General features: G+C 39.0%; 1 protein-coding gene across 2 annotated transcripts; it reads right to left on the bottom strand.

Annotated features, from left to right (window-relative positions):
- Positions 1-711: 711 nt before the first annotated feature.
- Positions 712-5443, bottom strand: ERMN (ermin). Of its 2 annotated transcripts, none has more exons than XM_055574743.1 (3): positions 5206-5443; positions 4477-4569; positions 712-1229 (listed from the first exon to the last, which is right to left on the bottom strand). In XM_055574743.1, the coding sequence occupies exons 1-3, from the start codon at positions 5441-5443 to the stop codon at positions 712-714; spliced, it is 849 nt and encodes a 282-aa protein (XP_055430718.1). The 2 variants fall into 2 exon arrangements, with proteins under 2 accessions (XP_055430718.1, XP_055430719.1); XM_055574744.1 differs by having other exon boundaries at positions 4477-4509.
- Positions 5444-16341: the final 10898 nt, after the last annotated feature.

Here is a 16341-nt window from a genome sequence, read left to right as displayed (position 1 = left end):
ATTGCCCACAAATCTTCCAACCCCTCCTTCTAGCAATCTCACAATGGGTTTAATTCATCTTGAGAGCATAAAGCCCACATTTAGTAAACAGAATTTTCCTGACTGACAATTGCTCAGCCCCTCTAGTGAGAAAATTTAGTGAATGGTAACACCTAGGAAGGCGACCTATACAGAATTTCACTCCATAGATGCCAAGCAAAACAACTTAAAATCTGAAGGTAATAAGAAAGGCAAAGTATTTTGGAAAGTTTATTGCCAAAGTCTATAAAATCACATTTTAAATAAAGAGCGATTTGATACCAGACTTTCTATCCCCCTCAAGGTACAGGAAGAAAGACACAAAAAGAACCACATTTCATTTCAAATAGTACTCTTTTCTTTGATGACTACATTTCCCAGCATTGCTACTTTTAAAGCCAAACTTTTAAATGTTGGACTTCCCAGTGGTGCTGGCTGATTAGTGCTTAGCACATAAGGCTATATTAGTGAAGTTTTAAAAAAACAAATGTCCGAGAACGAGCCTAAAGCTTTTTGATTTGAGATTACCAGACTGAATTTTTACTAGGGTTATTTCCACATTACTCTACAGTGAAACAGAGATTCAGCTTCCACTTCTTTAAAGGCAACAACTCAAATAAGGCAACAAAGAGACACATCAGGAAAACCGAATTAGCTTTTGCTTTAGTGGGCATGAGAACGTCTCAGTTCCAGTTAGTTTATCATAGACTCGAATTCATCGATTCTTTGCTTGGTGTTCCCCTTCCTGATTTTCCGATAGGATATCGTATTGTATCTTGAATAAGCATTTCTGGAGAAATCACCCTTCTTCCCAAAGGTCGGCTGCTCATCAGGTGTGACAGGTTGGGAACTGGGGCTGCTCAGTGGGCAGTCCTCACTTGCATCACCCTCCTCTTTTAATTGAGTATCCTCTTCATTTTTTTTCTTAAATTCTATCACGCGAACTTCATCTTCATCATCTTTGCAATCATCATCATCATCGTTATTAATTTCTTCATCCCAAACCTCTTGCTCCTCATCCTGCTTAGAATGTGACACGTCAACCTGGCTAGATTTCTGAAATCCTAACCATTCAATTTCAGTTGCCTGAAGAGCTGTGTTCTCCAGCTCCTCATCTTCTCTTTCCTCTAGAGGTTGATCAGAAATCCTTTCCTTTTGTCTGCTTATTTCTTGGTTGCTGCTGCTCAAAGGAATCTTCTCCCACTGATGCCCTGTAGCAAAATCAATTGGTAGTTGATATGTGTAGAGATTTCAAAATACCCACATATTCTCCTGATTATTTTCCATTTTCCAGCATATATTTTATGAGATATTTTTCTGTGGGTTATTAATATGTTTTACACAATGGAACAGGCTACCCCATCAAATTATCTCAGGAAACACTGCATTAAACACAAATAAGCTTCCTCAGAATTTATCTGAACCTTTAAAATGCTAATGAATATTAGAATCTAGCAACCCAACCTCATTTTACCATGGAAATTTTTGTTATGGATGACTGTTGCAAGGTAGTCAAACCAGTCAGTCCTAAAGGAAATCAACCCTGTATATTCTTTGGAAGGACTGTTGCTAAAGCTGAAGCTCCAGTCCTTTGGCCACCTAATCCTAAGAGCCAACTCATTGGAAAACACCCTGGTGCTGGGAAAGATTGAAGGCAAAAGAAGAATGGAGTGGCAGAGGATGAGATGGTTAGATAGCATTATTGGCTCAATGGACATGAATTCGAGCAAACTTGGGGAGATAATGGAGGACAGAGGAGCCTGGTGTGTCAGACACAACTTAGCAACTGAACAACAGCTAGAAACTGAACAACTGTATCTAGTGAGACTGGTATTCCATGAGACACACGTTTAAAAATCCTGTCTAGCTTATCATGACTGGGTATATGAATATGGTAAAACACACACACACACACACAGGGACCTATTTCCTAAACACACATGGATATTCCTCAAAGAAAATTAGAAAAACATCTCCCAGTGAAAAAAGACTTCCTTCCAACAGTAAAAATAATGAAATAATGACTGCCAATGACTGGTCTCACTCAGAGTAGCAAATTCAGTATTTGCCACCATGCTTCTCAGAGTTGTCCTAAAATAGCAGGTGTAGAGAAGGAACAGGCAACCACAGATGGCCAAGAGACAGGTGCTGAGCTAATCAAGGCACCAAGTCCACTAAAGGACACACAGTACAGTCTAGGATCTGCCACTGATTGCTAGCAAGTCAAGATTTAAAAATCACATTGAGGTCATATCTAGCTAATGCTAGATTAGCCTACTATTTTAGACACGTCCTTAGTGGACAACTAATTAACTCAAGTGGTTTGGTACCATGTAGTGACTTTAAAAAGGCTCATTTAATTCACTGCAAATTTCACTTTTCAAACAGATCCTATCAGCATATCCTCAATAACATTTATTGAGCATGCAAAAACCAATTAATAAGGAGAGAGTAGAGATTGTTTTCAGAGCTTTCACCCCTAAAGGGCTTTAATGAGAAGCTTCAGCCTGTAGCATGCCTGACTCAGGTCTGTGTTCACTATTCTCTTTCAACACCATTGTTGTTTATCTGCTAAGTCATGTCCGATTCCTTTACAACCCCATGGACTGTAGCCTGCCAGGCTCCTCTGTCCATGGGATTTCCCAGATGAAATACTAGAGTCTTTAAATAAAATGAGAGGCACTGTTTCTCTTTGCCTTTCTCCTCCACAGCTTCCTATTTTCACTGAAAGATGTTAACAAGTCCATTTCCATCAAAGATTTTTCATTTTATTTTCCCAACTATAATTGTAAAGTTACACAAACAGAGAGAAGTGAAGATGGATCATCACTCCTCATTACTTGTGCACAGCTCCTATCAGGCAGGCCCCTGGCATCCAGTCAGTATTCTTTACATTATAAATACACATTAAAATGTTTACGATAATCTTGTTTGGTTTTCTTTTTTTCGCAAGAACCGAAGAAACTGATCTTTTGTCTCTTATTCATGACTCGGGCATAGAGTTGTCATGCATGAAATTACTTCTGTCTTTAAAGTATAGTATTTTTCTCAGTATTTTTAACATTTTCCTATTTTTCAACCCAAGAGTATTCGCTCCAGAGACTTTTTAGCTGTTTGCCACTGTGAAAATAAAAGATACCAAAATGTGTCCTTCTAACCCTACAGCAGAAACATATGTTCCACCAAACACAAAAGGATTCATGCAGGGAAAAATTCACCCTGAGACTATCCACTTTTAAAAATCAAGACTGCTTTTATTCTTTATTTAAAGAAAATGAAAGATCTTAGAGAACTATTGTCTCCAGCTGACCTTCTGGTCAAAAATTTGAAAGGGACTCTAGATAAAAGTTGAGATCTCTGTCTTTGAGAGTTTGCTTGCTCATTGGCAGCAGAAGGGTTAGGGCAAGAGATTATTTAGTTCATCTCATAGAGTTTAGGTCTTAATAAATTAACTGTGATAGTGTAAGAACTTGACAATGACTGCTGCTTATGACATTATTCCTTGAGGGACTATACAGTGGACCACTGTATGCAGTCAGCAGACAGTCTGAGAGGTGTCCAGACAAGGTGGACAAACTCAGGAAACTGCCAACAACCTTGGCATCTACTATTTTATATGATGTTCTAATATTTCAATCAATAATTCTTCAGTGTTTTGCTTGCTAAGGTCCTAAATAAACTAAGTCACTTAGGTCTACCAAGCTGGTTTCAATTTTGAGATAAGATGTTTATGCCTGCAAGAGATGATATGAATAATTAATTAATAGATTTTTATCTTGCACTTTATTTGGAAATTATTTGAATGTGTTTCCTTAGAAGTCTGAAACACTTTGTGTCTCTTAGACTCTTGAGCTTATTTGTAAAATAATCATTTAAAAATCCATGTTCTTTTTACTCAGGCATTTTCTGAAAGGACACAATTAGAATTAACTTCATCACTCGGAAGATTTCTTTGACAAGAATTAGGTAACAATTTTGTACTTACATCAGAGGCCTAGAATTTTCCTATAGATCAAATAAATTTATAAGATTATTTTAAACTGTATGCCAATGGTAAACTTTTAGGATAAATCAATTTTTGAAACATCTACAATTTGCAAGGTGCCTGACACAGACTTGAAGACACTAAATCAAAAGGAAAGGTTGATACTGTTGACTAACTTATTAAGACACAGATGTCATATCATCAAGTCAAAGTGTATATATACACTTTGTCAAAGTGTATATATACAAGCAATTATACAGATCCATGCAGTTTCAGTCTTGAAGAGTCTATAATGCTTTCTAAGGTAGAACCCACAGATAAGTCCAGACTGCCTTATCTGCCTAAAACAGCATGACTTCAAAATGACTTCTGGATTCCTTTTTTAAAACCACACTCACACAGCATCCCATGCAAAAACTGCCCTCCATATCCAGTCAAACAATTTCTGTGTACAAAATGGAAGTTCTTCTTACCTTCTCTCAATGCCATTTCATCAACACTTGTTTCTTGGAGAGAAAGATCTGTGAGAGCCTTATGAACAACATAGAGCTTCTCTTCTGGTTTTTCTGGAGGGAAAAACCCCATAAGATAAATATTTTAACATTTAAGTAGTTTAAGACAAATAAATTACCAATTTAGACTCTAATGAGGTAGTTTTTGTGTGGTCACTAAAATAACTATCTCACTCTTCGAACTCATTTCTTCACTGAGTTCTTTACTTGTAAACATAATGCTAATCTTTTCTTTAATGTCTGTATAAAGTATAATGCCACGAATTCTGATACTTTCAGGTAGATTTAGAAAGAAAAATTGAATTTACGAATTCCCTTTAACCAAATAATAATGGAGCTGCCCATATAATGATAAATAACAGAAGCTAACATTTAACAAACAATAATTTTCACAATAACTCTACAAATATCAGTACTATTATCTGCCTTCTTCTAATGAGACAACTAAGGCTTCAGGAGGCCAGGAAAGTTGTCCAGGATGACAGAACTCTCAAATAAATGAGCTCAGATTTGACCCAAGGCAGAGGTTTAGTCCTTATGCTCTGAAGCCCCAACAGGCTAAGGGGCCACATTTGGGCAAGGACAAGAGTGGAAGGATGTGCCATTTACTCCTTCATAGTTTATCCAAAGCCTCCTGAGTGAGTTCACAAATCAAATCAAAGCGAATTAGAGAGAAGGAAAATGCTTTACCTTTTAGAATCTTCTCATCCATGGACGAGCTGAGCAATATGTCCTCTTGCAATTTTTCACTTTTCTCCTGATTTCTTTCTGTGGGTACATCAAGTCTAGGTTCTACCCTGCAGTATGGTGGGGTGCCATCCACGTCACTGGCTCCTTCTGTGATTTTAGTAATCTTTCGTTGACCATTTTCAGGGGGTGTATCCCCATTACACTCCCCCTGACTGAATGTCACTGGTGCGTCTGTCATAATGTACAGTTGAGTCCCACTTGGAGAGAGCTTTGGGGAAGATCCTGGATCCTTGATAAGTTCTCTTGCTTTCAAATCCAACTCCTACTCCAAAAACACAAATTATTTAATTTAGTGCATAATAACAAGCTTCTTTTCCTAAAGGTATCCAGATAGAGAGTAGAACGAAAGTAATAGAACTTGTCAGATTTGCACCAATCCATGAGCAAGAATCCAGCCAATCACCACCTTGTTTGTTGCTCAGCAGTTCCACTTGCAGAATTAATGGCAGTCTTTTGATTTACATAAGCAAACAATCCGAGGCAATCAGGCTTTTGTGTTGGCATGTAGAGGGGGACTTTCAGCTTGTCAGTCCCCCTCTGGGAACAGAGATTTTTGTCCCTTTTCATAATGGTCCTTTGTCATTTTCCTTGTAACAGGAGCCACAATTGTTCCACAGCTTTAATCCAGAGAGAATGACCACCTTGAGGCATATTAGTTCTGTGTAACCAGCTTAACATTTCCAAACAGATTTTGCTCAAGTAAAACCTCAACTATTTTGTAAAGGACAATGGCATCATTTCTTATTTATTAAAGAATAAAAACAGCTTATCAAAAACCTGTAAACAGGGCAACTTTATTGTACATCGCTCTGGCTGCAGATTCCACAGTATGCTTTCAGGAACCCACAGAAATAGACCTAAGAAAAAACAAACACAAATTCTGCCATTTTGCTAATATCAAAATTTTACATTTCAGAGCAATTTATTTCATCTATAGCTTCTTATTTTAGTTTATTCACTTCTATAATAGCTCAATTCATCCTGTAAAACCCTAGAATAATTGCCTCCATGAAATTTTCCCTTTCCCCAATCAGAATTCCTTTCAATATCCCCTACTGATGTTGCATGATGCTTGTAAAATGATAAGGTACCAACACTGTCTACCCTTGGGGGAAACAGGTGATTATATAAAACATCTGTCACCTACCACTCCTTCCTTCTTAAAGTAAGATATTAATTCTTTGTTTGTGGATTTCTTGTAGACAATCATCTGTTCTTATTTTTATTATTGTTTTAATTCCACCATGTTGCTTTATTTCTTAATTTTTATTGGAGAATAGTTGATTTACAATGTTGTGTTAGTTTCTGCTGTACAGCAAAGTGAATCAATATATCTACTTTTTTTTTAGATTCTTTCCCCATCTAGGCCATTACAGATATTGAATAGAGTTTCCAGTGCTATACAGTAGGTCCTTATTAGCTATCTATTTTATATGTGAAAAGCTGGTTGCTCAGTCATGTCTTTGCAACCTCAGGGACTATAACAGGCCAGTCTTCCTCTGTCCATGGAGTTCTTCAGGCAAGAATACTGGAGTGGGTTGCCATGCTCTCTTCCAGGAGATCTTCCCAACCCAGGGATCAAACCTGGGTCTCCTGCATTGCAGGCAGATTCTTTACCTTCTGAGCCAACAGGGTTGCCTATTTTATATATGGCAGTGTGTATATGTGAATCCCAATCTCCCAATTTTTCCCTTCCTGCTTTCCCTCCTGGTAACCATAAATTTGCTTTCTACATCTGTAACTCTCTTTCTGTTTCATAAATAAGTTCATTTGCACCATTTTTATGTTAATTCTTCTTTGTTGAATTTTATCTAGTGCAAAATAATTCCAGAGCCTTTGTTCATGCTCCTTCCTCAGCTTGGAATGCCCTTCTCTTCCTCAAGGCCAAACCTCTGGCCTAACTGGCTGCTCTAAGTGCTCAACTCTCAGTTGAAATACTATTTCTTTAAAGTCACATTTCCTGACCCACAGGATTAGAATGGGACTCCTGTTACACGTTATCTTGTCCTTCAGAATGCTCTTCACAGTTGTGATTAAATAAGTAATTGCACAATTATCTGCTTAATGTCTCTTATCTGGACAGGGACCATGGTTAACTTCTTTACATGTGTCCCCAACATGTAACATCTTCCTTGAAATAAGTAGGTATTCAATAAAGAAAAAACTACCATTGAGGAAATGAATAAATGTTACTCCCTAGAAGTTACATTTTGGATCTTTTCTAAAGGGAAGAAGAACAGAGGTTAGAGGGTAATTGTGCATACATCACCTTTAAAACTGTGTCTAGGGCTAAGCCCATTAGGGTCTACATCAGGGATGACAAGTACAAGCCACTCTGGTCTCATCCCTTTCTCCCATATACTTGGCAGACATCTTTAAGATTCTAGAATTCTCTCCCTTGTCATTTCCAGCTGCTGTCTGTCTCACACACTGATTATTTGTTTCTGTACAGGTGGAAAATAAATTTCCCTCTACCTGCTTCTGAAATCTTGTCTGAGATCAAGTAATCTATCAAATTAATCTATCTGTAATAAAAGATAAATTCATAAGAAAAGGGAATAGAGGTTTAAATATCTTGTTAAAAAGTAAATTGAGGTATTTAAAAAATTTTAAAGGTTTTTCTGAGCAAAAATCAATTCTAATTGAGTAACGTTGAACTGGAAGTGGCTAGGAGCGCTCCACAGGACAGGAAATGTGGAGCCTTTTACAGAGAAAAGGCAGAAGGGAAGTAAGGAAATTACTGATTGGTGGTTCAGATAGTAAATTATCTGCCTGCAATGCAGGAGACCTGGGTTCAATCCCTGGTTTGGGAAGATCCTTTGGAGAAAGAATGGATACCCACTCCAGTATTTTTTTTAATTAATTTATTTTTTATTGAAGGATAATTGCTTTACAGAATTTTGCTATTTTCTGTCAAACCTCAACATGAATCAGCTATAGGTATACATATATCCCCTTCCTTTTGAAACTCCCTCCCAGCTCCCTCCCCATCCCACCCCTCTAGGTTGATACAGAGCCCCTGCTTGAGTTTCCTGAGCTATATAGCAATTCCACAGACAGAGAAGACTGGCAGGCTACATTCCATGGGATCGCAGAGTCGGACACAACTGAGCAACTAACAACTTCACACTTTCATAGCTTCAAACCTATTTGGCTATTTGTAACTGGTTGTCCTTAACATTTTGATCTTGTAAGCTTGAAGTATTTACATGCTTTTACTTTGGTTTGCTTATGTAGGCCACCAGACACTAGACCCACATTAGTCCAAGGGCCACCTTGTTTAATTACTTTAACAATATATGTGCTATGTGTGTAGCTCACCAGGTTCCTCTGCCCATAGGATTTCCCAGGCAAGAATACTGGAGTGGATTACCAGTTCCTACTCCAGGGCATCTTCCCAACCCAGGGAAGGACCCGGTGTCTATTGCATCTCCTACATTGGCAGATGGATTCTTTACGACTGTGCCACCTGGGAAGCCTTTTAACAATAATGCCTCATATGGGCTTCCCAGGTGGTTCAGTGGTAAAGAATCTGCCTGCCAATGCAGAGACACAGGAGACATGGGTTTGATCCTTGGTTCAGGAAGATCTCCTGGAGGAGGAAATGGCAACCCACTCCAGTATTCTTGCCTGGAGAATCCCATGGACAGAGGAGCCTGGTGGGCTCCTCTGGAGTCCATGGAGTCACAAAGAGTCAGACATGACTGAGCACACATGCATGATGATCATGAAGACATATGGGAGACCCAGGGAAACCGAGTAACTCCCTAAGATGACCTAAATCACTCCTTAATTACCATCTCCAGCTGAAATCAAAAGAGAGAAAGGTGTGTGCTGGAGGTGGAACAGGGAGCCCAGTTTGAGGTTTCCAGGAAAGGCACAGTAAAAAGGGATATGGTTTGTTGTGCAGATTTAAGTGGCTGCCTTCTCCATTGACAAAGAGTCTGTTGTGATTTAGAGCCATTCTTCTCTTCCTGGTATAGAGACACCTTTACAAAGGGAGATCTTCTTTATAAGTGTCAATTTCCCTTACAAAAGATAACATTCTATTTTCTGAGCTTCTCCAGTGTCTGCTATTTCTTAAAAATAATTAGCTCAAAATAATCCTTATGTCAAAGAGACATATTTTGGGATGGCATATTCTAATGTGATTCATTTGTTTGTTTTTAATACTTTTATTTACAAACTTTCATGTAGCATTTATTATATGTCGGGCACTGTTCAACTGCTTCAAAAATAATAACACATTTGATCTTCAAAACAGCTCTGTAAGGAAGGTGCTATTATTAGCCTCATTATGCAGAATAGAAAAATTCAGCACAGAGAGATTAAGAAACTTGCTCAAGGTCACACAGCTTAAGTAAACCTACTGTTGAGAGTTTGGAACTTAGATGAAGCTGAGAACCATCTCTGGTCTGGGTGCTGATGTTTCAATGGGCCCACTAAGGGCTCCACCACTGGGCTCCACCAACCTGATGAATTAACTGCCAAGGCTGCAGAAGCAGCTCTAGCCTGGAAAGGGCAACAGACAACCTGAAGTAGTATCAAGATCTTCCTGAGACAGATACCCAGGAGCTGAGGATAGGGTTGGGAGGATCAGGGAGTTTTCTCCCACCAGGTATGACAGAGCTATTCTCTTAATTCAAGAATCAGAGTCCAGAGCTTCAGGACCAGGTTTGTCCACCCTCACTAATTTAGAACAGTCCAGGATCCAGGGCAAGAAGAAAATACTAGGGGAATCAGATAAGGGGATGCAGAGATTAAGACCAATGCTAGGAATATGTGGGTTCATATTAGATTGTGAGATCCTGAAGGGCAGTACTAATTCAACCAAATTCCCAGCAGTAAACACAGAAATAAAGAATTGCTCACATTAGCCATAAAGTCCTATCTCCAACGTCTGTCAGTTCCGAGACTGCTAAGCACTTCAGTTCAGGGACACAGCAGATTTTGGTCTCTCTCTCTCTCTTACTCTTAGACTTCAATGATCCTGTAACAACTTGCAACTTATAGCTTAGTTTTTATGGGGATTAAAATTTAGGGGCCAAGGATTATGTATTTTCTAAACTTTGTGTTTAATTCTTCTGGCATTAGAATTATTTTAGATTTATAAATATGGAAAAATGATCTAGAGTTCTATCAGCCTCAGCTAACCAGTGTGTTCACCTCTATAAAACAGAAGCTAAAATGTTTGGTAACGTGTAAGTTTTCCTACAAGAAGATGGCAACAGAAGAAACATTTAGCTCCAAGATAAATCTAACTAACAAATAAAATATAGAGTATTTTATACAAGACGCATGCTGTCACCACTGTTTGTAACAACCTATGATTTTTAAAGTGTGTTAGAATTTGCATTAAGGATTCTCAATTCAAATACTATTACATAATCTTCACTGCATGAAACATGACTTTTTAATTTTTTTGAAAAGTCAAATGTTTTTATTAGTATCATTTCCAAGTATTTTAACTGACTTACCTCTCTTTCCCCTTTAAGCCTAGTATATCCAACGTTGCTTTATTAGATTGTGCATATATTGTAATAAGTAAAATCTGCTTGGTCTAGGCCATAGCTGAACAGATTATAACTACAAACTAGTGAAGAAAAATAAATTCACTTCAGTCAGAATATAGTATGATATGTCAAGCCTCAGTTAACATCAATATACCAATTTGACAGCTGATCTAATAATCAGAAAAGTATATTTTTGTTTCAAGTATTTGTGAGATTTTTCCACATACACTTTTTTCCATAGTGCTTTTCAGAAATGTCTATATGGTTTTTCCAAAAAGATGTATAAAAGATACTTTTCCAGTATGTTAGTCAGAACAAAGCCAAAAGCAATTCTGTATACTTCATAGTGCAAAATCACCTATTTTGAGTTTAAAAATATGGTCAAATTATCTTTTGCATTTGTATTTTTTTCCTTAGAAGGGAGACTCTTGGAAAACATATGTAAACATGACTTTTTAAAAGAGAATTTACTGGAGTATTTTTTTCTTTACTTATTCTTAGTAAAGGATGTCATATAAATGTAACCATTCTGAAATATTTAATGAAATATGATAATGAAAGAATCTTCACATGGGAATGTAAAAAGTATCAAAATTACATTATGTAAATACCCACATTTCACTTGTCAAATGCCAAATGATTAATGTTAAGGCTCTATTAGGTCCAGCTAAGGAGGTAGGATAACCTAATTTGGTTCACTTAAGGGACCAATATTCCAAATTGAAGGGACAACCCAGCTAACGTGAACTGTTATGGAAGTACAAAGTAGCATAACATCATAAAATCAATCAGTAATCACATATCTCACTTCAAAAAACAATTGTCTACTACCTAGCATAAATTAGAATAAGTTGACTATCTTGGGCCATCTTCATGTGAAGATGCCATCTTCAGCTACTGTGAAGCATCAGCTGTTTATTTGGGCAATCCAAAAAATGTGGAAAACTCAGCAGTGGCCACAGGACTGGAAAAGGTCAGTTTTCATTCCAATCCCAAAGAAAGGCAATGCCAAAGAATGCTCAAACTACTACACAATTGCACTCATCTCACACGCTAGTAAAGTAATGCTCAAAATTCTCCAAGCCAGGCTTCAGCAATATGTGAACCGTGAACTTCCAGATGTTCAAGCTGGTTTTCGAAAAGGCAGAGGAACCAGAGATCAAATTGCCAACATCCACTGGATCATCGAAAAAGCAAGAGAGTTCCAGAAAAACATCTATTTCTGCTTTATTGACTATGCCAAAGCCTTTGACTGTGTGGATCACAATAAACTGTGGAAAATTCTGAAAGAGATGGGAATACCAGACCACCTGACCTGCCTCTTGAGAAACCTATATGCAGGTCAGGAAGCAACAGTTAGAACTGGACATGGAACAACAGACTGGTTCCAAATAGGAAAAGGAGTATGTCAAGGCTGTATATTGTCACCCTGCTTATTTAACTTATATGCAGAGTATATCATGAGAAACACTGGGCTGGAAGAAGTGCAAGCTGGAGTCAAGATTGCCAGGAGAAATATCAATAACCTCAGATATGCAGATGCCACCACCCTTATGGCAGAAAGTGAAGAGGAACTAAAAAGCCTCTTGATGAAAGTGAAAAAGGAGAGTGAAAAATTTGGCTTAAAGCTCAACATTCAGAAAACAAAGATCATGGCATCTGGTCCCATCACTTCATGGGAAATAGATGGGGAAACAGTGGAAACAGTGGCAGTCTTTATTTTTGGGGGCTCCAAAATCACTGCAGATGGTGACTGCAGCCATGAAATTAAAAGACGCTTACTCCTTGGAAGAAAAGTTATGACCAACCTAGATAGCATATTGAAAAGCAGAGACATTACTTTGCCAACAAAAATTCATCTAGTCAAGGCTATGGTTTTTCCAGTGGTCATGTATGGATGTGAGAGTTGGACTGTGAAGAAAGCTGAGTGCCGAAGAATTGATGCTTTTGAACTGTGGTGTTGGAGAAGACTCTTGAGAGTCCCTTGGACTGCAAGGAGATCCAACCAGTCCACTCTAAAGGAGATCAGTTCTGGGTGTTCTTTGGAAGGAATGATGCTAAAGCTGAAACTCCAGTACTTTGGCCACCTCATGCGAAGAGTTGACTCATTGGAAAAGACCCTGATGCTGGGAGGGATTGAGGGCAGGAGGAGAAGGGGACGACAGAGGATGAGATGGCTGGATGGCATCACCGACTCGATGGACATAAGTTTGAGTGAACTCCGGGAGATGATCATGGACAGGGAGGCCTGGTGTGCTGTGATTCATGAGGTCGCAGAGAGTTGGACACAACTGAGCGACTGAACCGAAGGTCTTATAGTAAAGGATGGTGTCTTCCAGGCAGCCAAGAGTGAAGTCATGGGTGGTACTTGAGGTTTAAGAATTTAAAGTAACAAAATATGAAAATTCAACTGTGTCTAAGAGCAGGTTTTCCAGTCTTGGTGGTGCGTCAGGTTGGAAGGGGATGGTTAACTATTAAAGTCTTTTTTATATCCCAGGAAAGATACATATCTTTGCAGCCATAGAATCTGGGGCTGGTTTTCCCAGTGAGTCACTGTTTATCTTTTTTTTTTTTTTAAGTACTGGAAGAAACAGGCTAGGAATTTGGTGAGGATTAGAGGAGTATATCCCTGAACAAAGAAGCCACAAAGTAAATCCCTGTGACCAAGGCAGGCAGGGTGGGGATGAGGAGGGAGAGCACCAACCAAGAATTGTAAATAAGGAGGCTTCCTTTGTGGCTCAGATGGTAAAGAATCCACCTGCAACTCGGGAGACCTGGGTTTGATCCCTGGGTTAGGAAGATTCCCTGGAGGAGGGCATGGCAACCCAATTCAGTATTCTGGCCTGGAGAGTCCCCATGGACAGCGGAGCCTGGTGGATTACAGTCCATGGGATCACAAACAGTCAGACATGACTGAGTGACTATACACAGCACAGCACTCAAATAAAGGGCTAATGAGCATTATCATCAGCGACCCCTGTAGTGATCAAGAAGATGGACTCTGGGCATCAAATGACCTGGAATGAAATCCTAGCTCTGCTGTTTTGTAATCCTGAGCAGGTGTACAAATCACGCGTGTTCAGGCTGCAGATTTCAGAAATTCAATTCAAAGAATCTTCAACTTTGTGAATTTAGCAGACCATTTCATTAGAAAGTCCAGAATTGGCTTTGTATTGATACTTGTTTCAGTCTGAAGATTTAAACAATGTCACAGGTAGCTTTTCTCTCTACGTTCCAAGGAAGGGGTGACTATTAGGAGGTATTTAGGTGAAATTTTTTTCTAGGTCCCATAAGATCTCCCGCTGAGTGCAATAGGATGGATGATGACCACCCTTCACTGGTGTCCAAGCCCTAATTCCCATACTCTGTGAATTGTTACCTTACAGGGTGAAAGGGACTTTGCAGAGGTGATTAAATTAAGGATCTTGAGGTAAGGAAATCATCCTGGATTATCAGATTGAATCCAATGTAATAATCACAAGAGTCCTCCTAAAAGGGAGGCAATGTTGGATGACACAGGCTTAGGGGCTTCCCAGGTGGCACTGTTGGTAAAGAACCCACCTGCCAATGCAGGTGACATAAGAGATGTGGGTTCAATCCCTGGGTCAGGAAGATCTTCTGAACAAGAGCCTGGCAACTCACTCCAGTATTCTAGCCTTGAAAATCCCATGGACAGAGGAGCCTGAAGAGCTATAGTCTATAGGGTTGCAAAGAGTCAGACACAACTGAAGTGACTTAGCACACAAACAGAAGAAGGTGACAGGAAAGCAAAAGGCTAGAGTTATAAAAGGAAGAGATCATGAGCTAAGAAACATGGATAGTCTCTGAAGGCTGAAATGGGCAGGGAAATGGAATACAAAGCCTTGAAAGGAAAACAACCCTTGATTTAGACTTTCAACATCCAGAACCAAAAGAGAATAAATTTGTACTGTTTTTAGCTATTACATCTGTGATAATTTGTTACAGCAACAATAAGAAGCTAATATATGGAGCTTCTTCTTTCTCTGCCTTTATTTTCATTGATTGAAATGAAAAATTGATTGAGCAGAAAATTCATCTTTTCCAACTATTCCTGGGATATATATTTTTGAATCTCAATTACCTTGGATTACTTCATACTGGCTGAAAAAGACCTCTCATATTCTCAAAATAAGATTGTATTTTCTTCTCTCTCATCTGTCCATCAGTACAGATTTTGTTGTTGTTTTTTTTAAGCAGTTTTCTAAGAACTATCAGAAAATACAAACTCCCCAGCATCCTGCTATTTTTCTATCAAGTCTCTTAAAATTCAATCTTTAGTAGGAAATGGTCTGAATCAAGATTCGAGGGGAACAATTTAAAGTGATGATGGTCAGTTGCCCAATCAGGACTGAGAGAATTCTCATTGCTTCTCATCACTCCTAGTGATCCAATCCCGCATCTTAAGGTCTATAATCTGCCTTTCACTCTTTGTGACGATTTCTTTGATATATAATGTTTCACTGGCGGAAAGTGAAAGAGATTCAGTTGAAGACAAATTCCCCAGAAAGAATTATTCTAGCTTCTGGAAATACTCTCTCTCTCTGTTTTTTATTGTTCTGCTTTCCTCTTATTCCTCAGGTAAATACTCCCTTAGTTCAGTTCAGTCGCTCAGTCGTGTCTGACTCTTTGCGACCCCATGAATCACAGCACGCCAGGCCTCCCTGTCCATCACCAACTCCCAGAGTTCACTCAGACTCACATCCTTTGAGTCAGTGATTCCATCCAGCCATCTCATCCTCTGTCGTCCCCTTCTCCTCCTGCCCCCAATCCCTCCCAGCATCAGAGTCTTTTCCAATGAGTTAACTCTACGCATGAGGTGGCCAAAGTACTGGAGTTTCAGCTTTAGCATCAGTCCTTCCAATAAACACCCAGGACTGACCTCCTTTAGGACTGGTTGGATCTCCTTGCTGTCCAAGGGACTCTCAAGAGTCTTCTCCAAAACCACAGTTCAAAAACATCAATTCTTCGGCACTCAGCTTTCTTCAGAGTCCAACACTCACATCCATACATGACCACTGGAAAGACCATAGCCTTGACTAGATGGACCTTTGTTGGCAAAGTAATGTCTCTTCTTTTTAATATGCTATCTAGGTTGGTCATAATTTTCCTTCCAAGGAGTAAGCATCTTTTAATTTCATGGCTGCAATCACAATCTGTAGTAATTTTGGAGCCCAAGAAAATAAAGTCTGGCACTGTTTCCACTGTTTCCCCATCTATTTCCCATGAAGTGATGGGACCAGATGCCATGATCTTAGTTTTCTGAATGTTGAGCTTTCATAACAAATATTTCCCTGGCCACCCTAAGCTTGCATTATCAAGATAAATATTCATGTAAAACAAGGGAGCACTTCTTTCCCATAATTCCAGCTCAAGTCCCTGGGATAGCCCTCACTGGGTTACTTTGGGATATAGGTTAATTCCTGAGCCAATTGTTGTAACTTGGGGAAAGAATCCTCCAATGGGCCATGTCTGGGTCAGGGGTCCACTCTTGAGCAGAAAAATTGGTAAAAATGAGAAGGACTATAGAACAAACAAAAGCCAG

This window comes from Bubalus kerabau, chromosome 3 (genome assembly GCF_029407905.1).
Source record: "Bubalus kerabau isolate K-KA32 ecotype Philippines breed swamp buffalo chromosome 3, PCC_UOA_SB_1v2, whole genome shotgun sequence".
NCBI lineage: Eukaryota > Metazoa > Chordata > Mammalia > Artiodactyla > Bovidae > Bubalus > Bubalus kerabau.
Note: the sequence above shows the minus strand (reverse complement) of the source record. Positions and strands in the feature narration are given on the sequence as shown.